Here is a 24,814-nt window from a genome sequence, read left to right as displayed (position 1 = left end):
CAGTACTCTGTATTAGTGTTGCTCCATCCAAAGTGAATCACATCACACTTTTCTGCATTAAACTCCATTTGCCACCTCTCAGCCCAGCTCTGCAACTTATCTATGTCCCTCTGTAACCTGAAACATCCTTAGGCACTATCCACAACTCCACCAACCTTCGTGTCATTCGCAAGTTTACTAACCCATCCTTCTACGCTCCCATCCAGGTCACTTATAAAAATGACAAACAGCAGTGGACCCAAAACAGATCTTTGTGGTACATTTCCCACCAACATTTCCCACCAACAACCCCCCACCCCCCATCACACCCCCCACTCCCATCTTTTTTCAGCTAGCTAATTTCTGATGCAAACCACTAAATCACCCTCAATCCCGTGCCTCCGTATGTTTTGCAATGGTCTACCGTGAGGAATCTTATCAAACACCTGACTGAAACCCATATACACCACATCAATCACTTTACCCTTACCCACCTGTTTGGTCACCATCTCAAAGAATTCAATAAGGTTTATGAGGCACGACCTACCCTTCACATAACAGTGTTGACTATCCTAATCAACTTATTCCTTTTGAGATGATTATAAATTCTATCTCTTACAACCTTTTCCAACACTTTGCCCACAACCAAAGTAAGGCTCACTGGTCTGTAATTACCAGGGTTCTCTCTATTCCCCTTCTTGAACAAGGGGCAACATTTGCTATCCTCCAGTCTCTGGCACTATTCCTGGAGACAATGACAACACAAAGGTCAAACCCAAAGGCTCTGCAATCTCCTTTTGGCTTCCCAGAGAATCCGAGGATAATTCCCATCCGGCCCAGGGGCCTTATCAATTTTCACACTTTCCAGAACTGCTAACACCTCCTCCTTGTGAACCTCAATCCCATCTAGTCTAGTAGCCTATATCTCAGTATTCTCAACAACATTGTCATTTTTTCAGTGTGTATACTGACAAAAATATTCATTTAGCGCTTCTCCTATCTGCCTGGATTCTACGCACAACTTCTCACCACTGCCCTTGATTGGCCCTAACCTTACTCAAATCATTCTTTAATTCCTGGTATACCTATAGATCATTCTTTTATTCCTGATATACCTGTATTATAGGGTAAAAAATTAGGTCTGCAGATGCTGGAGATCACAGTCGAAAATGTGTTGCTGGTTAAAGCACAGCAGGCCAGGCAGCATACAAGGAACAGGAAATTCGACGTTTCGGGCATAAGCCCTTCATCGGGAATCCCGATGAAGGGCTTATGCCCGAAACGTCGAATTTCCTGTTCCTTGGATGCTGCCTGGCCTGCTGTGCTTTAACCAGCAACACATTTATACCTATATTATACCCTGTTCAGTTTAAACCCAGATCCAGTTTCCAATTCACACAAAAGGTGCTTCAGTTAAATATGTAGCAACATGCTTAGACATCTGTGAAATTAATGGGACCCAGGCAGGGACCTGGGTAAAGAATGAGTTCTTATCACATGTGACACAATAGCCTAGGTTTTCACATGGGTATCAGGTCTTCAAAGTGGGAATGAATGGGGCTTATAAATCCTGAATTTGCCCATAGTGAGAGAAGTCCTGCAGTCATTTTGGAGAATTGGTGTCCTCCAAAGTGGTCACCTCCAAGCTTGCCATCCAATTATTTGTTAATGTCAACAGCTTTGGAATGTGATCAGTGATTAATACGGTGCAGTGGCAGCTTGCAGGCAATACGAAGGCTCTTTGCAGGGACTGCACAGTTCAACATAATGGACAAAATCTGGGCCAGCAGCTCCATTAGAATGGATAGGAGCCCTTCCCCTGAATCAGGGTTGCCTGGAATTAAAGCTTCATAAAGAAGGAATGTATCTTCAAGTTCTAGTGATTCCCAATCCCTACCCCAGCACACCCACTGCCCGCAGTCTCACCCAAGCCTGCCAGGAGAAGTGTGAGTGGAGGGGGGTGGAGGTGGGGGGAGGGGGGGTGCTTCTTTGAGATGGGCTGCCCCTTCAACAGCAAAGGGGCAATGAGGTTGCTAACTCGCCCTGAATTGAACATGCAGTTGACTGCCTGCCATTCCTGGTTCATCCTCAGGAAAGTTCCCAGATGACAGGACTGCATTGAAGAGCCATCTTGACAACAGCTCCAACTTTCCAGCTCAACCCTGAACCCTATCATCAGAACATTGGGAAAGTGTGGACTGGGAGGATGCTGAGATAGAAGAGGGGGCAAGGTATGGGTTTTGTCTGCTGGAAAAAGCTTGTTGACAAAAGCCAATAAATTATTATCTCCTGCGAGGGTATAAACTGTTTGGAAACAATGGGGAAAGTGGCTGCTGGGAGAATGGAGTTGTAAAATGTGAAGCCTACTCCGAATGGCTTTCTGATGGATTGTGCTGAGTCTTAGACCTGTCACTCAACAGCATTCTCACCCTCCCAATTTGTCTCTGGAACAACACTTTTTTTGTATTTTTGACAATAAATCATGTTTTCTACACAGTTGTATTTTTTTTAGTTGCAAGTCTATCCCTTACTTACTGCACTCCCAGGATGCAATCTCTTGGAGCTAATACTGTGCTCTGTCCTCCAGCATCAGAAAATAAAGTGAGCTGATACCATGGAGTAACATGTGAGACAGTAATCTCAGCCTCATCCCCACTGCTTGGCAGTTATCTGCCCAGTTTCCTGCTCCTCATTGCCTTGTTCACCTTGCTGAAGTGTGTGGTATGTGGACTGGTTCAGTGCATGACCATGTTACTCTCTCTGGTTCAATACCCAGATCACACTCATTGTTTCAGTTTGTGTAAAGGAAGTTCCATAAACCCACTTGACAATACTAGAAACAACTTGATAAAACATTAGTTAATGTGAATGAAGGAATCTTGTGTTAGGAACCAAAGGTTTCTACTGCAATTATATGGGCTTGGAGAGTCACTAAAGAGGATTTCTGACATGACAACTTTTTAACCCTTATTAATGGGATATGGCTGACTTCCTTAGAGAATTAAGGGGAGATGTTGAGTCAGTGTGACACAGAAGGTTATGTGAATGTTACTTGCCACTTGTCAGCTCCAGCCTGGATATTATCCAGATTTCATTGTATTTGAGCATGGACTGTTTCAGTATCTGAGGAGTCACGAATGGTGCTGAACACTGTGTAATCTTTGGCAAACATCTCCACTTCTGACTTTATGATGGAGGGAAGGTCATTGAAGAAGCAGCTGAAGATGGTTGGGCCTAGGATACCACCCTGAGGAACTCCTGCAGAGATTTCTTGGAACTGAGATGACTGACCCGCCACAACCATAGTCATCTTCTTTTGTGTCAGGTAATAATCTAATGATCTGATTTGCCCTTGATGTGCATTGATTCCGGTGTGCTAGGGCTCATTGACGCTTGGTCAAATGTAGCTTTGATGTCAAGGAGCTGTCACTCTCTGGATTAGTGGTGCTGGAAAAGCACAGCAGTTCAGGCAGCATCCGAGGAGCAGTAAAATCGACGTTTCAGGCAAAAGTCTTCATCCACTGATCCACTAATCCAGAATCTGGTTTCCAGCATCTGCAGTCATTGTTTTTACCGGGCTGTCACTCTCACCTTACCTCTGCAATTCAGCTCCTTTATCCATATTTGAATGTAGACTGTATTGAGGGCAGGAGCTGAGTGACCCTGGCAGAACCCAAACTGGGTGTCACTGAGCAGCCGTTGCTTGGTAACACCGTCCATCACTTTACTGATGATCAAGGGGAGACTGATAGCGTAATTGGCTGGGTTGGTTTTGTCCTGCGTTTTATGTACAGAACATATCTGGGCAATTTTCCACATTGTCGGGTAGATGCCAGTGTTCGAACAGCTTGGAAGTGTACTGGAACAGCTTGGCTTGGGGAGCAGCAAGTTCTGGAGAACAAGTCTTCAGTACTATTATCGGAATGTTGGCAGGACCTGTGACCTTTACAGTATTCAATGTCTTCAACTGTTTCTTGATATCATGCGGAGTGAATCAAATTAGCTGAAGACTGTAGCACAGGGGATCACTGGAGAAGGTTGAGTTTAATAATCCACTCAGCACTTCTGGCTGAAGATTGCTGTATGAGCTTCAGCCTTGTCTTTTGCACTGATGTATTGGGCTCTTCCATCATTGATGATGGGGATATTCATAGATCCTCCAGTGATTTATTTAATCATCCACTGTGATAGGACTGCAAACCTTAGATCTAATCTACTGTTTGTGGGATCACTTAGCTGTATCATTTGCTGCTAATGCTGTTTGGCATGCAAGTCGTCCTGTTTGGTGGCTTCCCCACATTGGTACCTCATTTTCAGGTATGCCTGCTGCTGCTTCTGGCATGCCTTCCTGCACTCTTTATTGAACCAGGGTTGATCCCATGGCTTGATTGTAATGGTTGAGTGGGCGAAGTGCCAGCCCATGAGATTACAGATTGTGCTAGAGTACAATTCTGCTCCCATTGATGGCCCACAGTACCTCATAGATGCCCAGTTTTGAGTCATCAGATCTGTTCAAAGTCTGTCCTATTTAGCATTGTGATGACCAGAATATGACCATTACCAATAAGAGACAATCTAACCACTGCCCTTGACATTCAATGGTGTTATCATCACTGAATCCCCGAGCATCAACATCCTGGGGGTTATCATTGACCAGAAACACAACTGGACTCACTACATAAACACAGTGGTTATAAAAGTGGATCAGAGGTTTGGAATAGTGTGGTGGATAACTCACCTCCTGACTCCCCAAAACCTGTCCAGCATCTACAAGGCACATGTCAGGAGTGTGATGGAATACTCCCACTTGCCAGGTTGAATGCAGCCCAACAACACGCAAGAAGCTTGACACCATCCAAGACAACAGCCCACTTGATTGGCATTATACCCAAAAGCATCCATCCCTCCACCACCAACCCTCAGTAGTAGCGGTGTGTGCTATCTACAAGATGCAATGCAAAAATTCACCAAATATCCTCAGACAGCATCTTCCAAACCCAAGACCACTTCCATCTAGAAAGACAAGAGCAGCAGACATATGGGAATAACTACCACCTTCAGGTTCCTCCCCAAGCCACTCAACATCCTGATTTGGAAATATATCACTGTTCCTTCACTGTTGCTGGGTCAAAATCCTGAAATTTACTCCCTAATGGCACAGCAGGTAGATTCAATAAGGCAGCTCACCACCACCTTCTCAGGGGCAACTAGGGACAGGCAATAAAATTGCTGGCCAGCCAGTGATGCCCACGTCCCACAAAAAAATAAATGAAAAACAAAACAAGGTCTTTCAGTTCCTGAATTTTATTGCTAGCTGTCTGTAAACCAATCCTGTTAGTCCCATTTTCCCACTTGATTTCTGTCGTCCTACAGGTTTATTTCCTGCAAAATGCTTGTGGAACTGGAGCTGGATATCAAGACAAATTGCCAGGAATTTGGCTGTTAATTGAATATTTGATTTTATAAATAGATTATAAAATCAAGGAAACTATGTCCGAAGTTCATGGGTTGAGCAGGATTTGAGTACAAAAATCTAGACTGACTCTAGTATAGTATGGAGGGGATGCCAGATGAAACATGGAAGATCCCATTTGACTATTTTGAAGAAGAACAGAGTGTTATCACAATGTTCTGGCCAATATTTATCCCTCAATCAACATCACAAGAGATGATCTAATCATTATCACAATGATGTTTGTGAGAGCTTGCTACATGCAATTTGCTGCTGTGTTTCCTACAATACACCATGATCGAAGGACTTAATTGGCGATAAAGTGTTTTGGAGCATCATGAGATTCTGAAAGGTGCTTTATAATGCAAGGATTTCTTTTTTATGTTCAAAAGGCATAGAGACGATAAAAGATTCAGCTGAAGTGTAGTGCAGTACCACTGAGAATGTTGAAGAGATCTTGAAGAAGGTGAAATCAAGACTTATTAGAATGATACACAAACAAAATACTGCAGATGCTGGAAATCTGTATGAAAACAAAACAATGCTCAGCAGGATATGTGGAAAGAGAGAGAGGGAAAGAGAGAGAAATCTTTTATCGGGAGTTCATCAATCTTGCTGAGTACATCTAATTAAAGAAGTGATTCTTTATAAAGGAGCATGAAATCATCAAAAGACTAAATCTGGAGAGACCATATAAATGAGCATTCAGATGGTCTGGGAGGTGACGTGAGGTAAAAGAAATACACTGCGATTTGAATCTACTGTCTGAAAGAGTGGTAAAGGCAGGCTGTTTAAAAAAAGCAAAAGAAAGTTGGATAAGCAATTGAAAGAAAAACATATTTTGAGTTGTGTGGAACTAATTAGCTGTCTTTACCAGGTAGATAGCATATATGTGATGGACAGATTGGTCTGCATTAGTGCTTTTCATTCTTTGTGGAGAGTTTTCTTGAACAGAAGACTTAGAGATACAGGTACATAGTTCCTTGAAAGTGGCGTCACAGATAGGCGTTTGGTGTACTTGCTTCGTTGGTCAGAGCATTGAGTAGAAGAGTTGAGACATCGTTTTACAGCTGTACAAGATATTGGTAAGGCCACTTTGGAGTACTGCATATGATTCTGGTTACCCTGTTCTCGGTAGAATATTATTATACTGAAAAGGGTGCAATTCTTGATTTACAAGAATGTTACCAAGACTGGAAGGTTTGAGTTATGAGGATAGGGTGGATAGGCTGCCATGTTTTTCCCTTGAGTGGAGGAGACTGAGAGATGACCTTATAAACATTTATGGGCATTGATAAAGTAAATAGCCAAGATCATTTCCACAGGTTAGTGCAATCCAAAACTAGGTGGCGAAGGTTTAAGGTGAGAGGGAAATGATTTAAAAGGGACCTGAGGGACAACTTTTCACAGGGGATGGTGCATATATGGAACAAAGAGACAGAGGAAATGGTAGAGGTGAGTACAGTTACAACATTTAAAAGGCATTTGGACAGGTACATGGATAGGAGAGGTTTCAAGGGATAAGGGCCAAATGCAGGCGAATAAAACTAGTTCAGTTTAGGAACTTTGTTCAGCATGGATGGGTTAGGCCAAAGGGCTAGTTTCCATATTGTATGCATCTATGATTCTATGGTGAGAGGACAGTTTTGATGCGTGGGGCAGCTGGTGCCATGCGTCCAGCTTACCCAATAAATATTGGTGTCCTGATGGCAGAGAGGGATTAGGTGTCTTCTGTCTGGGGACCTGTGCCCATCAAAAACCACTCCTCAGGAATACAACATCGAACCTTACAGCGGAGTACAGGCCCTTTGGCACTTGATGTTGCACTGACCTGTGAAACCAATCTGAAGCCTCTTTAACCTACACTATTCCATTATCTTCCATGTGTTTATCCAGTGACCCTTTAAATGCCCTTAATGTTGGTGAGTCCATTACTGTTGCAGACAGGCATTCCAAGCTCTTACTACTCTCTGAGTAGAGAACCTATCTCTGACATCAGTCCCATAGCTTTCACCCCTCAATTTAAAGCTACGTTCCCTCGTGCTAGCCATCACCAGCTGAGGAAAAAAGCTCTCACTATCTAATCCTCTGATCATCTAGTATGCCTCTATTAAGTCACCTCTTAACTTGCTCTCTAACAAAAACAGCCTCAAGTCCCTCAGCCTTTCCTCTTAAGACCTTCCCTCCATATCAGGCAACAGCCTGGTAAATCTCCTCTGCACTCTTCCAAATGCTTCCACAACCTTCCTATAATGCAGGGACCAGAACTGTATTCAATATTCCAAATGCGGCATTTTATACAGCTGCAACAAAATACCTTCATTCTCTCCCTCCATCCACATTGCTCCCCCTGGGTTCCCAATTCCCTTTGCTGATGTCTCCCAGGCTGGCCCACTGACACCCCAGTCTGACTTTGTTTTGAGATCTGGCTCCTCTGCCAGCAGGAGATTGCCAGCAATACCAGTAGTGGCCATTGTTCTGGGCGGGGAGGGGGGGTGGGTAGGTGCGGAGGGGGCGGCACTGAATCAAGAGCATTGTCAGCTATTTAATTGGCTGGCTGCTATCTGAGGCCACATATCCTCTTGGATTAGATAGAAGGCCTGTCACAAGCCAATAAAAGGCCGAATGGCTGCCAAAATACTGTAGGGTGACCAGGCTGTACACAACCTCAGCAAACGCAAAGATTTCTAAAATGTTCAAAAGCTGTTAGTCAATGTAAGTCACAACACTAAACATGAAAACAAAGTATGGTATTTTCTTTTATATTTTCAATGTATTATGTCACATTTGACAATTGGAAAAGCATTGCGAATCATGCCAAAAAAATTATACGATGCTGGAAAATATAAGAGCCAATGAATGAATCACTGCATTAAAACACATCTCCATTAAATCACAGCACCTAACTTTGGCATCTGAAAGTGTCACAATGTTTTTAACTGACCTTTCAAAATGTTCCCAATACCTCAGCAGGATTCTCCCAGTGATCGCAGGCTCTCCAAGGAAGTATGATTTTTTTTAGGGCTTACAAAATTCACACAATTTTCATTTGGTCCTTACAACAGCAAACCTGACCTTGGAAGAGGTTTGTGTACATTCTGCATTTAAGAACTTCTGAACTGACCAGAAGGTCAGAGAGAATTGTATGGGTTTTTTTTCCAACAAGAAAAAGTTCAGCATTTTAAAACCAAATTCACACTTCCATTGGGAGATGGGAATCTTAGAACCATAGCATCCCTACAGTTCAGAAAGAGACTGTTTGGCCCATTAGGTTGGCACCAACACTGCAAAAAGCATTCCATCCAGACCTACTTCGGACCCTGTGCCTGTAAAGCCTCATTTACCGTGGCTAATCCACCCAACCTGCACATCCTGAACAGTACAGGATAATTTAGCACAGCTCATCCACCCAACTTGCACATCGTTGGACTGTAGGAGGAAACCAGAGCACCCGGAGGATATCCACACAGACACAAGGAGAACATGCAAACTCCACACAGTCACCTGAGGTTGGAAACAAACCCAGGCCCCTGATGCTGTGAGGCAGCAGTGCTAACCACTGAGCTACTGTGTCATCCTTTGTTCTAGTGGTCTTGCTAGGTTTTACAATTATGAAAAGTTTGTCTCTATTTTATCAGAGCAGTAAACTAGTCTGTTCCTTTTTGTCCTTCCTGAGAATCACCTTTAATTGCAATGACTGTCTTTGAAACACTTACCCTTTTATGAGAAGAATGAAATATGGCCTCCTATGACACATTTCTTGTTCAAACCATGATAACCACATACCATGTTAACTGGAGACACACACAAACCAATAGGAAACATCTAAACACACAGTGACTGGAGACACACATGTCAACAGGAGATATCGACACACGTGTTGACTGGAGACATCTACACAAATGTTGACTGGAGATACATACATATCAACTAGAGGTGAAAATACACATGTTGACTGGAGACAGTTTTCACATACGTCAACTGGAAATACATACATGTCAACTGGAGATATCTACACCATAGAAAAATAGAAAATAGGTGCAGGAATAGACCATTCGGCCCTACGAGCCTACACCTCCATTCGGTATGATCATGGTTGATCATGCGATTTCAGTATCCCGCTCCCGCTTTTCCTCCAGATCCCTTGATCCTTTAACCGCAAGTACCATGTCCAGCTCTCTCTTGAATATATTTGATGAACTAGCCCCAATAGCTCTCTATGGTAGAGAGTTCTAATGGTTCACAACTCTTTGAGTGAACAAGTTCTTTCTCATCTCAGTCCTGACAGGCTTACCTTTATTCTTAGACTGTGACCCCTAGTTCTGGACTTCCATAACATCAGGAATATGTCACACATGTCAATTGGAGACACAGATTCAACAACGGGAGATACCTACACACGTGTCAAATGGAGACACCCACACATATGTTGACTGGAGACACACATGACAACAAGGAGACACCTAGACATATGTCACTTGAAGATACCTACATGCAAGTCATCTGGAGACACCTACACATATATTGTCTAGAGATCCCTGCACCCATGTTTATTGCAGATACCCACATGCATGTTAACTGAAGATTCCTATACATATGTTGACTGGAGATACCTACACACATGTCAACTGGGCTACCTACACATACTTTCCTAGGTATACCTACAGACCTATCAACTGGATATGCCACACACATGTTATTGCAGAGGCCCACACATATATTGACTGGAAATTCCTACTTGACTGGTGACACCTATACACATGCTGATTTGATATACTTATACATATGTCAACTGGGGACACCTACACACATGTTGACCTGAGATATGTGCACACATGTCAACTGGGGATACCTCCACACCGAATCCACCTAACACTCTTCAACCTTCCCTCAGGAGTCAAGATTAGACAAAATAAAATTAAGGTCAATTAACATTGTACACTCTTTCATATATTTTAAAAGAAGTACAAACCATGAAAACCCATTCAAAATTTTTAAAATCTCAACAAGTAGACAGGGTGGTTAAAATCGTGTTTAGTACACTTTCCTTCATTGTTTAGACCTTCAAATATAGGAGTAGGGACATCATGTTGAGATCGGTGGTGAGGCCTCTTCCAGAGAACTGTTTACAATTCTGTTCGCCATGCTAAAGCAAGGATTTTATTAACTTGGTGATTGTTCAGAAAAGATTTACCAGGATGTTGCCGGGAATGTAGATCTTGAGTTACAAAAATTGGCTGGAAAGAACATAGAATATAACAACACAGTACAGGGCCTTTGGCCCTCGATGTTGCACCACCCTGTGAAATTAATCTGATGCCCATCTAACCTACACCTTTCCATTATTATCTTATGTATGTCCAATGCCCATTTAAATACCCTTAATGTCGGTGAGTTCTACTACTGTTGCAGTATACAACAGTCTACTACTGTTGCAGAATACACCCCTACTACACTGAGTAAAGAAACTACTCTGATATCTGTCCTAAATCTATCACCTCTCAACTTAAAGCTATGTTCCCTTGTGTTAGCCTTCGCCATCCAAGGAAAAAGGCTCTCACCCTATCTAACCCAATGATTATCTTATACATCTCGATTAAGTTACCTCTCAACCTCCTTCTCTCCAATGAAAACAGCATCAGTTCCCTCAGCCTTTCCTCATAAGACCTTCCTTCCATACAAGGCAACATCCTAGTAAATCTCCTCTGAACCCCTTCCAAAGCTTCTCCATCCTTCCTATAATGTAGTGACCAGAACGGCACGCAATATTTCATGTGAGGCCTCACCATAGAACATTGAACATAGAACAGTACAGTACAGCACAGACACTTTGGCCCTCGATGTTAGGCTGACCTTTTATCCTACTCTAAGATCAAACTAACCTGCATACCCTTCATTTTACTATCATCCATGTGCCTATCCAATAGTCGCTTAAATGTTCTTTTTTTAGGAGAAAGTGAGGACTGCAGATGCTGCAGATCAGTGCTGAAAAATGTGTTGCTGGAAAAGCGCAGCAGGTCAGGCAGCATCCAAGGAGCAGGAGAATCGACATTTCGGGCCTAAGCCTTTCTTCAGGCTTCCGTTTTTAGTACATGAATAGGAAAGGTTTAGAAGGTATATGGATCAAACGCAGGCAGGCGGGGGTAGTTTAGTTTGGGAACATGAGTCACATGGGCCTGAACAAGTTGGACTGAAAAGTCTGCTTCTATAAAAAAAACAAAATTACCTCGATGCTGTAAATCAGAAACAGAACCAGAAATTGCTTGAAAAGCTCAGCAGATCTACTTCCATGTTGTATGACCCTATGACTCTTTGACTATGACTGTATGACAGCATGCAAGCTCAGCAGGTAAAGGTAACAGGCAAGGCAAATGACCTCCTCTTGGGAAATAAGGCAGGGTAGGTGATCAAGATGTTGGGGGGGGCGGGGGGGGGGGGGGGGGGGGGTTGACCAAGGAGCACTTTGGGGCCAGTGACCATTATTCTATTAGTTTTACAATAGTGATTGAAAAGGACAGACCATACCTAAAAGTTGAAGCTCTAAATTGGAAGAAGGCCAATTTTGAAGGTATTAGGCAAGACTTTCAAAAGTTGATTGGAGACAGGTATTTGCAGATAAAGGGATTGCTGAAAAATAGGAAGCCTTCAAAAATGAGATACCGAAAGTCTACGAACAATATGTTCCTATTAGGGTGAAAGAGAAATTGAGATTTTGGTTAAGAAAAAGAAGGAAGCATATGTCAGGCATAGACAGCAGAGATCAAGTGAGTCCCCAGAAGGGTATAAAGGCAGTAGAACATAGAACATAGAAAGCTGTGGCTTTCCCTGGTATGCCACGTCCCACCGCCACCCACTCCTTCCCCACCCCCTCCAACAGTATCCAAAACAGTATACTTATTATTGACAACAATGGCCGCAGGGTACCCTGCACTGTCTGCCTATTCCCTTTCCCTCTCCTGACAGTCACTCAGCTACCTTTGTCCTGTAACTTAAGTCTGACTACCTCCCTATCAGTCCTCTCTATCACCCCCTCAGCCTCCTGAATGGTCCAAAGTTCATCCGGCTCCAGCTCCAGCACCAGCTCCCTAACGCAGTCTGTGAGGAGCTGGAAAATCAGGAGGATACAAAGTGGACATGAGATAGCTTTGGCAAATAGGAGAATCCAAAGTGATATTACATATACATTAAGGACAAAAGTGTAACTAGGGAGAGAAAAGAGCCCCTTACAGATCTGCAAGACCACCAATGTGTAGAACCGCAGAAGAAAGGGAGATAATAAATGAATATTTTGCATCAGTGTTTACTGTGGAGAAGGATATGAAAGATCGAGAATGTGGGGAAATAAATAGCGACATCTTGGAAAATGTCCATGTTACAGAGGAGGAGGTGCAGAATATCTTAAAATACTTAAAGATGGATAAATCCCCAGGCTCTGATCAGATGTACCCCAGAAGTCTGTGGGAGGTTCAGGAAGTGATTGCTGGGTCCTTTGCTGAGATATTTGTATCATTGATAGCCAAAGGGGATGTGCTAGAAGACTAGAGGTTGACTAAAGCGGTGCCACTATATAAGAAAAGTGGTAAAGAAAAATCAGGGAACTATAGACTGGTGAGCCTGACATCAGTGGTGGGCAAGCTGTTGGAGGGAATCTCAAGAGACAGGACTTACATGCATTTGGAAAGACAAGGACTGAATAGGCACAGTCAGCACGGTATTGTGCGTGGAAAATTAATCACTAACTTGATTAATTTTTTTGTAGAACTAATGAAGAGGATTGATAAGGGCAGAACAGTGAATGTTATCTATATGAACTTCAGGAAGGTGTTCGACAAGGTTCCTCATGGTATTCTGGTGAGCAAGGTTAGATCACCTGGAATAGAGGGAGAACTAGCTATTTGGATACAGAACTGGCTCGAAGGTAGAAGACAGAGTGTGGTGGTGGAGAGTTGTTTTTCAGACTGGAGGCCTGTGACCAGTGTTGTGCCATGAGGGTCGATGCTGGGTCCACAGCTTTTCATTATTTATATAAATGATTTGGATGTAAACATAGGAGGTATAGTTAGTAAGTTTGCAGATGACACCAACATTGGAGATGTTGTGGACAGTGAAGAAGGCTACCTCAGACTGCAATAGGACCTTGATCAGATGGGCCAATGGGCTGAGGTATGGCAGATAGAGTTTAATTTAGATAAATGTGAGGTGCTGCATTTTGGAAAGGCAAATCAGAGCAGGACTTATCACTTAATGGTAAGACCTTGGGGAATGTTACTGAACAAAGACATCTTTAGGAGTGAATTTATAGTTCCTTAAAAGTTGAGTCACAGGTAGATAGGATAGTGAAGAAGGCATTTGATATGCTTGCCTTTATTGGTCAATGCATTGAGTATAGGAGTTGGGAGGTCATGTTACAGATGCACAGGAAATTGGTTAGGCCTTTTTTGGAATAATGTGTGCAATTCTAGTGTCCCTGCTACAGGAAGGATGTTGTGAAACTTGAGAAGTTCTGAAAAGATTTACAAGAATGGTGCCTCAGTTGGAGGGTTTGAGCTATAGGGAGGGAGACTGACTAGCCTAGGGCTATTTTCTCTGCAGCATTGGAGGCTGAGAGGTGATATTGTAGAGGTTTATAAGATCATGCGAGGCATGGATATTTTCCCTGGGGTAGGTGGGTCCAAAACTAGAGAGCATAGGTTTAAGGTGAGGGGAAAACATTTAGAAGGGATCTAAGGGGTAACTTTTTCAGGCAGAGTGTGGTATGTGTACAAAATGAGCTGACAGAGGAAGTGATGGAGGTTGGTACAGATGGAGACTGAAGAAGGGTTATGCCCAAAACATCAACTTTCCCTCTCCTTGGATGTTGTCTGACCTGCTGTGCTTTTTACAGTGCCCACTTTATCAAGGCCAATACAATTACATTTAAAAGGCATCCGAATAAGAATATGAATAGGAAGGGTTTGGTCAAGTCAAAAGTCAAGAGTAGCTTTATTTGTCATTTCTCCCATATACAACTAATACAGTAAAAAATGAGACAGTGTTCCTCCAGGACCAAGGTGCTAGATGGACAGCACAAACTACGTGATCATACACAATGTGGCATAAAGTGCATAAGAAGTGCAAAACACACGGGACAGCGCAGTGATTCCTGACACGTCAAGTTAATAGGCACAGTACTGTACAAATTCCGATGGAGTAGAGTCTGATCATGGAGTGTGAAGGAGCTTGGTGGCTTCGGGGAAGAACCAGTCTGGCCGTGAGAGACTGAATACTCTGGTATCTTTTGCCAGATGGCAGGAGGTATGTGTGGGGTGAGGGATGTGTGGGATCTTTCACAATGCGTTTAGCCTTTCGGATGCAGCGTGTGGTGTAAATGTCTGTAATGGAAGGAAGAGGGACCCTCACTATCAGTGAACCTCTCTGCTATCCTCACTATCCATTGCAAGGTCTTAGGATCCGAGACAGTGCAATTCCTGAACCATGCAGCAGCTCAGGGTATTCTCAATGAATCCTTGGTAGAATGTAGAGAGGATGGGTGGGGGGGGGGGGCGGTGGAAGGTGTGCTTTCCTCAACCTACCCTGAAAGTAGAGACGCTGCTGGGCTTTCTTGGCTGTGGAGCTGATGTTAAGGGACCAGGTGAGATTTTCTGCCAGGTGGATGCCAAGACATTTGGTGCTGTTCATGATCTCCACGGGGAGTCATCGATGTCCAGTGGACAGGGGTCACTCTGTGTCCTCCTGAAGTCAACAATAATCTCTTTCATTTTGTCCACATTCAGAGACAGATTGTTGGGTCTGCACCAGTCCGTTAGCCGCTGCACCTCCTCTCTGATTGCTGACTCATTGTTCCTGCTAATGAGATCCACTACGGTCAAATCATCAGCAAACTTGATGATGTGATTTGACCTGTGCATTGCTGCACAGTCGTGTCAGCAGAGTTAACAGCAGTGAACTGAGCACACAGCCCTGGGGAACCCCATGCTCACTGTGATGATGTTGGAGATGGTGTTCCCAATCCGGATTGACTGATGTCTCCCAGTCAGGAAGTCCAGGATCCAGTTACAAAAGGAGGTATATAGGTCCAGCAAACTCAGCTTTCCAATCTGTTGCTGAGGAATGATTGTGTTGAGTGCAGAATCGAAGTCTGTGAACAGTAGTCTGATATAGGTGTCCTTCTGCTCCAGGTGGGTGTGGGCCAGATGGAGGATGTGAAAATGGCATCATCTGTTGAGCGGTTGGGATGATACACGAACTGCAGAGTGTCTACTGAGGGGTCAGCAGAGTCTTAATATGTGTCATCACAAGCCTTTCAAAACCCTTCATGAGGATGGATGTTAACACAATGGGGCGGTAGTCATTGAGACCGGACGCTGACGATTTCTTTGGCACGGGAATGATGGTAGCTGCCTTGAAGCATGTTGAAACTATGGCGCTGCTCAGGGAATGTAAAGATGTCCGTGAGAACATCTGCCAGTACGTCAGGACATCCTCTGAGTGCTCTGCCAGGGATGTTATCTGGTCCAGCAGCCTTACTTGGTCAGCAGTTTTAGAGGTTTAGAGGGATACGGGCCAAATGCTTGCAAATAGGACTAGACCTATTTAGCATATCTGGTCAGCATGGATGATTTGGACTGAAGGGTCTGTTTTCATGCTGTATATCTCTCTAACTCAATGACTCTAAATGGAATGCTAGTCTTTATTTCAAAGGGAATGCAGTATAAAAATAGGAAGGTTGTGTTAAAACTATTTAAAAAAACTCTCATCAGACTATTGCCAAAATATTATGAACAGTTTTGGTTCTCTTATCTAAAGAAAGTTATACTGGCACTGGGGCACTCTAGAGAAGGTTCACAAGGTTTATTCAAGCTATCAAGGGATTTTTTTTGGGAAGAGATTGAGTTGGTTGGACGTGTATTCTTTGGAGTTTATAAAAATGAGAGGACTCTTTATTGAAACATATAAGAACTTTTGGAAGCTTAACAAGGTAAATGCAGTAGGTTGTTTCCTGTTGTGGGAGAGTGTAAGACCAGGAGGCATAATCTCAGAGTAGGGGGTTTCCAGTTAGGATAGAGCTGAGGAGGAAATATTTCTCACAGATGGTAGTAAATCTGTAGAAATCTTTACCACAGAAAACTGTAGGGGCAGGTTGTTAAATATATTTAATGCTGACTGAGATTTTTAATCAGTAAGGAAATCAAGAGTTATGGGGAAAGTCAGGAAAGCGGACATTTGTCAGATCAGCCAAGATTTCATTGAATGGTTGAACAGTCTCAATGGGCCAAATGTTCTTACTTATTATGTTCAGTTTTGGGGATTATTATGGGATTTTGGGGCTTTCTGATCAGCATTATTATAGGATGTTTCAGGACTTTCTAGGATGTTTCTGTCTGATTATTATGCCATGATTAGGGATTAAAATGGGCTTTCTCGTGATTTTTCTTGATTATAATTGGTTGTATGGGGGTGGTGTTCTGATTGGATTATTATGGGATGTTTGGATAATATTGTGGATTTTTGTGATGTATGATTATTACAGAATCATAGAATCCCTACAGTGTGGAAGCAAGCCATTCAGGCTATCAAGTCCACACTAACCCTCCAAAGAGTATCCCTTACAGACCCATTCCTCTACCCAATCCCTGTAACCTTACATTTCCCATGACTAAGCCATCTAGTCTAGACATCCATGGACGCTATGGGTAATTTATCATAGCTGAAAGTGTGTTGTTGGAAAAGCGCAGCAGGTCAGGCAGCATCCAAGGAGCAGGAGAGTCGACGTTTCGGGCATGAGCCCTTCTTCAGGAATGAGGAAAGTGTGTCCAGCAGGCTAAGGTAAAAGGTAGGGAGGAAGGACTTGGGGGAGGGGCACTGGAAATGCGATAGGTGGAAGGAGGTCACAGTGAGGATGGTAGGCGGAGAGTGGGGGTGGGGGCGGAGAGGCCAGGAAGAAGATTGCAGATTAGGAAGGCGGTGCTGAGTTCAAGGGAGTTGACTGAGACAAGGGGGGGGGAGGGGAAATGAGGAAACTGGAGAAATCTGAGTTCATCCCTTGTGGTTGGAGGGTTCCTAGGCGGAAGATGAGGCGCTCTTCCTCCAGCCGTTGTGTTGCTATGGTCTGGCGATGGAGGAGTCCAAGGACCTGCATGTCCTTGGTGGAGTGGGAGGGGGAGTTGAAGTGTTGAGCCACGGGGTGGTTGGGTTGGTTGGTCCGGGTGTCCCAGAGGTGTTCTCTGAAATGTTCCCCAAGTAGGCAGCCTGTCTCCCCAATATAGAGGAGGCCACATCGGGTGCAGCAGATGCAGTAAATAATTTGTCATAGCCAATCCACCTAACCAGCACATCTTTGGTCTGTTGGAGCAAACCAGGGCACCTAGAATAAACCCACACAGACACGGGGAGAACATGCAACCTTCACACAGATAGACACCTGAATTGAATCTGGGTCCCTGGCACTACGAGGCAGAAGTGCTAACCACTAGCCATCATGCCATTATCAAGGGATGTTTTTGTGATTATTATGGTACATTTGGAAATTATTACAGGACATTTGAGGATTATTATGGACTCCTTTCGGAATTTTTATGGGACGTTTTTGGGTTACTATGGATTATTGTTTGGGGGATGTTTCTGATTGGGATTACTATGGGATGTTTGTGGATTATTCTGGGCTGCTTTGGGAATTTTTCTAGGATGTTTATGTGATTATTGTGGACTGTTATTTTGGGGAGGTTCTGATTTGGATCAGTATGGGATGCTTTTGTGATTATCATGGGCTGCTTTTGAGATTATTATGAACTGTTATTTAGGGATGTTCTCATTTTGATCATTATGGAATGGTTGTGTGATTATTATACAACACTTTTAAGATTATTATGGATTGTTTTTGTATGGTTTGGATCATTATGGAATGTTTCTGCGATTTCTATAGGATATTTTTGTGCTTATTATGAACTGTGATGAGAGATTCTGACATGGATTATTATGGGATGGTTGGTGATTGTTATGGAGTGTTTTTGCGAAGGATGGGTTATGATTGGGATTATTATGAGATGTGTTGTGATCGTCCTGGGATTTTTAAATGAGTATAATGGACTATTATTTGAGGAGGAGTCTGACTTCATTTATTTTGGACGTGTAGTGATTATTGTGGACTGTAATGGGAGAGCAGTGTCTGATTTGGATTATTATGGAACATTTGATGATTATTCTGGGATGTTTTTGTTACTGAGGATCTGATTTGGATTATTATGGGATGTTTGATTATTATGGGATGTTTGATTATTATGGGATGTCTTTGGCCTGTCTGCTGGTTGTTAGACTCTGACGCATGCGCAGTGCCGGGCGGGGGGGCAAGATGGCGGCGAGTAAAACGTTCGGCCAGAAGCCGGTGAAATTCCAGCTGGAGGAGGCGGGAGAGTGGTACATGATCGGCTCAGAGGTGAGACACAGCCCGGGAACGACTGTCACTGACAACGGCCCGCAGAATCAGAGCTCACCCCCACAGACACCACCTTCATTCACCCCGTTCCGGCCTCAGATATCTCCGTCCTCCCCCCCCCCCCACCCGATACCACCCTGCCGACCCCCACCCCCTGCCCTCCCCACCCCACCCCCCCCCCTGCCCTCCCCACCCCCACCCCACCCCCTGCCCTCCCCACCCTCTCCCTCCCCACCCCCACCACCCCGCACTCCCCCACCCCCTGCCCTCCCCACCCCGCACTCCCCCACCCCCTGCCCTCCCCACCCCACCCCACCCCCTGCCCTCCCCACCCCCACCCCACCCCCTGCCCTCCCCACCCCGCACTCCCCCACCCCCTGCCCTCCCCACCCCACCCCACCCCCTGCCCTCCCCACCCCCACCCCACCCCACCCCCTGCCCTCCCCACCCCCACCCCACCCCACCCCCTGCCCTCCCCACCCCCACCCCACCCCCACCCCACCCCCTGCCCTCCCCACCCCACCCCACCCCCTCCCCACCCCCTCCCCACCCCCACCCCACCCCCTCCCCACCCCCACCCCACCCCCTGCCCTCCCCCACCCCACCCCCTGCCCTCCCCACCCCCACCCCACCCCCTGCCCTCCCCACCCCACCCCCTCCCCACCCCAAACCCCACCCCACCCCCTCCCCACCCCAAACCCCTCCCCACCCCCTCCCCACCCCCAACCCCTCCCCACCCCCTGCCCTCCCCACCCCACCCCCTGCACTCCCCACCCCACCCCCTCCCCACCCCCACCCCACCCCCCACCCCCACCATCCCACCCCCACCCCCTCCCCACCCCCACCCCACCCCCACCAACCCACCCCCCCACCACCCCACACCCCCACCCCCCCACCCCGCACTCCCCCACCCCCTGCCCTCCCCACCCCCAACCCCTCCCCACCCCCAACCCCTCCCCACCCCCACCATCCCGCTCCCACCATCCTACCCTCCCCACCCCCTCCCCCCCGCCGCACCATCCTATCCTACTCTCCCCACCATCCTGCCCTCCCCACCATCCTGCTCCCTCCACCCTGCCCTTCCCCACCTTGCTCTCCCCGCCACCCTGCCATCCTTTCCCCCCTCACCTTGTGCCCCTCTTGCCCTGCCTCCCCGCCCTGCCCCTGTACCCCCTCCCACCCTGTTCCTGTTCCCCCTCCCACCCTGCTCCCCTTTGCCTGCCCCCTGCCCCAGCATCCCTAACCCCTCTCCTGCCCTCCGCTACCTTGAATGAATGCCTGTGTGAAGTTTGGACATTTTCCCTCTGTGTGTGTTTCTGCCGGGTGTTCCGATTTCTTCCCACAGTCTGGAGATGTGCAGGCTAAATGGATGATCATACTAAATTGCCCTGTAGTGTCCAGAGATGTGCAGGTTAGGCAGATTAGCCAGGGAGATTGAGGGGTTGTGGGGATAGGGTCAGGCATAGACCTAGGTGGCATTCTCTTCAGAAGGTCAGTGCAGTCTTGCTGGGCTGAATAGCTCTTTCAACGCTGTCGGAATTCTATGATTGAATTGAACATTGACCTGAGAGTGGGAAGTCTTCAGTTTGTGACATGACTGGGGGTCAGTCGTGGGTTCACTGGTGCTGTGTCAAGTTAGAAGGTTTCACGGTTTGGCTTAGAACATAGAACAGTACAGCACAAGAATGAGCACTAACCCACAATGTCGTGCCAAACAGGATGCCAAATTAAACCTGTCTGTTCTGATTGCCCTTGGTCCATATCTAACCATTTCCTTGCATGTTCATGTGCTTATCTAAAAGTCCTTAACCCCCCCTATTGTATTTGCCTCCAAAGTTACCCCTCACATCTCCTTTGAACTTTCCTCCTCTTGCTTTAAATGCATTACACATTTCAACTCAGAGGTGATGGTCAGAATCTTTTTCCCTCAATCTATGCATCTCATAATTTTATAGACTTCCATCAAGCCTTCCCTCAACCTCTGCCATTCCAGAGAAAACACCTTGAGTTTTTCTAGCCTCTCCTTATAGCTCATAACCTCCAATCCAGGCAGCATCCTGGTAAACCTCTTCTTCACCCTCTCCAAAGCCTCCACATCCTTCTATGATGTGGCATCTGGAATTGAATGCAATACACCAGATGTGGCCTAACCAAAGTCTTACAAAGCTGCACTCGGACACTGGATCTTGCAGATAAGAGGAAGTTCCTGCTGCATTTAGTGAAGTGAGTTTGCTTTTTCCTGTGCAATCTGCAGCAAACACTGTCACTTCTCTGGGCGATTGTGGGAGTGCTGTGAGAGAATTTTTTTAACTCTTGTTTTTAAACTTGTTGAGATGATGGTGTAAGTTCTTTCATAAACTCTCTCTGCCTCAGGTTGGTAACTACTTGCGCATGTTCAGGGGTTCCCTGTACAAAAGATACCCATCTCTGTGTCGCCGACTAGCTACAGTTGAAGAAAGAAAGAAGATTGTGGCATCCTCACATGGTAGGTGTCTATATTTCTGTTGTGATGTGACTGGTCAGTCAGTTATTGCTGAAAGGACACACATTTGCAATGCTCCTGTCAGGTAAAGTGTTTTGTATTTATTAGTCTCCACCAGCTCTCCTGAAGATGCTGATTCTCTCTGCAATATTAGTACCAGGATCATCCCTGAAACCTCAGCTTATTAATTCTGTATGGTGGAAAGTATGTTGACCTTCTTTTCAACTGTGGAGACTGTCACACCATTGCAACCCCTCTCACCTGCATTCCAAATGGAGATCAGTGGATAGTCACTGTGATTTATGGCTTCATTCACTCCCAGAGCCCAACTCTGAACCTTTTCATCAAGCTCAAGGCTGAAAAAAGCTAACTCAGCACAAGTCAGGAATTTTACTGAACTGGAAATAAGCATGCTAGTGGTGGAATGTGCTGATAATGTTGCTATTTTAAAATTGCTCACCCTAGTCTCGATCTGTTCCAATACTTGAACTGCATTGCAGAACCCACAACAGGAGCAACTCTGAAGAATTTGCATTGTCATCAATCTTGAGTTCTCTGTGGAGGAGAGGGAACCAACCACTAGATTCTGCTTTTGATGCAATTGCATTTAATGAGCAATTCTAGCTCCTGCATTTCTCCCTCTCTGCAATGGTACTGGGACTGCTTGAGACTCTAGTGACTCAAATTTTAAAGCTTTTTTTAATGAAATATGGGTTAGTGAGTTTTGAGAAGATTTGTAGCTCGGGTTGAGGCTCTGGATATAAGTTTGCTCACTGAGCTGGAAGGTTTGTTTTCAGACGTTTTGTTGCCGTACTAGGTAACATCAGTGAGGAGAAAGTGAGGGCTGCAGATGAGAGCTTATGCCCAAAACGTCGATTCTCTTGCTCCTTGGATGCTGCCTGACCTGCTGCGCTTTTCCAGCAACACATTTTTCAACATCATCAGTGAAGCACTGGTAGTTTGGCCCACTTTTTATTTGTATTTAGATTACCTGGGTTGGTGATGTCATTTCCTGCTGTGATGTCATTTCCTGTTCTTTTTCTCAGGGCTGGTAGATGGGGTCTGACTCGATGTGTTTATTGATAGAGTTCTGGTTGGAATGCCGTGCTTCTAGGAATTCTTGTGTGTGTCTTTGTTTGGCTTGTCCTAGGATGGATATGTTCTCCCAGTCGAAGTGGTGTCCTTCCGCATCTGTATGTTGTCATTTACAAATCGCCTTGCAAGGACTGTAACAAACACTACGTTGGACAAACAGGCAGAAAACTAGCCACCAGGATACATGAACATCAACTATCCACAAAAAGACATGACCCACTCTCATTAGTATCTGTTTCTCACTATTTCTGCCTGTTTGTCCAAAGTCGTGTTTGTTACAGTTCTTGCAAAGTGTTTTGTAAATGACAATATACAGATGCGGAAGGACACCACTTCGACTAGGACAACATATCCATCCTGGGACAAGCCAAACAGACGCACAAGAGAATTCCTAGAAGCATGGCATTCCAACCGGAACTCTATCAACAAACACATTGACTTGGATCCCATTTATCACCCCCTGAGAAATGACATCACCAATTCAAGGAAAACCAAAGACGTAAATAAAGAGCGGGCCATACCACCAGTGCTTCACCAGAGGCTCAATGATGATGTTACCTAGCATGGTGACAAAACGTCTGGAAATAAACCTTCCAGCTCAATGAGCAAACTCATATCCAGAAATATGAGTGTTGTTGCTTGGGCCAGCATGTATCGCCCGTCTGTACTCTTAAGTATTTGGTGAGCTGCTTTGACCCACTTCAGTTCACTTAATTGTAGGATATCGAACCAGTGATATGTTTCCAATTGAGGGTAATGAGAAATTTGCGGGTAATGGTGTTCCCATCTTTGTGCAACGTGGTGTTAGAGGTTGCTGGTTTGGAAGGTGCTATAGAAGGGGCCTTTAGTGAGTTGCTGCGATCTATTTTGCAGGTGATGCACACTGCTGCCACTGCAGGGGTGAAGGGAGTGCATATTGAAGATTGTGGATGGGTGCCAGTCAAGCACACTGTTTTCTCTGGATGGTGTCAAGCTTCTAAAGTGTTGTTATCCACATCTAGGCAAGTGGAGAGTATTCCATCATGGACAGGGGATGACAAAGTGGCTCAGGCTAAGCACTGCTGCCTCAGTGTCAGAGTATTTCATCACGCCCGGGTTTGTTTCCAGCATCGGGCTATTGTGCAAACTCCACGCAGACATTCTCCTGTTTCCACATGGATTTTTTTGCGGGTGTTCCGGTTTCCTTCCATAGTCCAAAGATGTGCAGATTAGGTGGATTGGCAGTGCTGAATTGCCCACCGTGTCTGGGGATATGCAGGATAGTTGGATTAGCCATTGGAAATATAGGGTTATAGGGTAGGAGGGTGGGTCTAGGCGGGATGCACTTTGGAGGGTCAGTGTGGACGTGAGCTGACTGGCTTGCTTCCCCATTAGGGATTGGAACAGGATAGGGACTGTGACAGGATAAATGGAGGAAGGATGTTCCCAGTGGGGAGTCTAGAACCAGAAGTTACAGTTTAAGGAGAGAGGATATAGAATTAGGTTTTATTGTCATGTGTACTCAAGTATAGGATACCGAATTGCTTACAATGTCACCATTGACAACGCCATCTTAGGTTCAAGGTACGTAGGTAAAAAGTAGAAAAATGAAGAAAAATGTTAAAAGTTCAACATTACACTTAGTCAGGTATACATAGTTAAAAATTACACAGCACCAGGTTATAGTCCGACAGGTTTATTTGGAAAGCACTAGCTTTCGGAGCACTGCTCTTTCATCAGGTGGTTGTGGAGTATAAGATCATAGGATACAGAATTTGTAGCAAAAGTTTGCAGTGTGACGTAATTGAAATTATATATTGAAGAAGATCTGAAGAGTTTGTTAAGTCTCTCACCTTTTAGAAAGGGCATGACAGTTTCAGTTCTTTCATATGTAAATTCCAGAACTTTATTAAAGTTACATTCTCAAGTGAACTTTATCAATATGTGCCATGTCAGCCCAGATAATGCACTGACAGTGTGAGGTGCCCTGTGTGAGGCCATCTGTGCCACAAAGTTCAGACGGATTCTAATCTAAAAAAGGGATTTACAGAATCTTACATGGATTCATGCAGTTTTTGAGTAAAGTACAAATTCACCCCACAAACTTATATGTGAGGGTGTGTGCGCGGGGGGGTGATTGAGTATAAGAGAGTGTGTGTGTATGGGTATGTGTGAGTGTAAAGGGGTATAAGTCTGTGAGAAAGTGTGTGTGTAAGTGCCAAGCAGAGAATATGGCAACGGATGAATGGACACCGCACAACAATCAACAGACAAGAGTGTTCCCTCCCAGTCGGAGAACACTTCAGCGGTCTGGGACATTCGATCTCGGACCTTTGGGTGATCATCTTCCAAGGTGGACTTCGGGACAGGCAGTAACGCAAAGTGGCCGAGCAGA

The 24,814-nt window shown here is 45.1% G+C and overlaps 1 protein-coding gene across 2 annotated transcripts in view; it reads left to right on the top strand.

The window, feature by feature from the left end:
- The first annotated feature begins 18,769 nt into the window (after nt 1-18,769).
- The window catches only part of LOC132827426 (SWI/SNF-related matrix-associated actin-dependent regulator of chromatin subfamily B member 1-A), a 37,615-nt gene continuing 31,570 nt past the window's right edge, over nt 18,770-24,814 (top strand). For both annotated transcript variants that reach the window (XM_060844115.1, XM_060844114.1), the window contains exons 1-2: nt 18,770-18,863; nt 21,237-21,348. In XM_060844115.1, the coding sequence (XP_060700098.1) occupies nt 18,780-18,863; nt 21,237-21,348 (196 nt within the window). In that variant the 5' untranslated portion in view covers nt 18,770-18,779. The remainder of the gene's footprint in view (nt 18,864-21,236; nt 21,349-24,814) is intronic.

This window comes from Hemiscyllium ocellatum, chromosome 24 (genome assembly GCF_020745735.1).
Source record: "Hemiscyllium ocellatum isolate sHemOce1 chromosome 24, sHemOce1.pat.X.cur, whole genome shotgun sequence".
In the NCBI taxonomy this organism is placed as follows: Eukaryota; Metazoa; Chordata; class Chondrichthyes; order Orectolobiformes; family Hemiscylliidae; genus Hemiscyllium; species Hemiscyllium ocellatum.
Note: the sequence above shows the minus strand (reverse complement) of the source record. Positions and strands in the feature narration are given on the sequence as shown.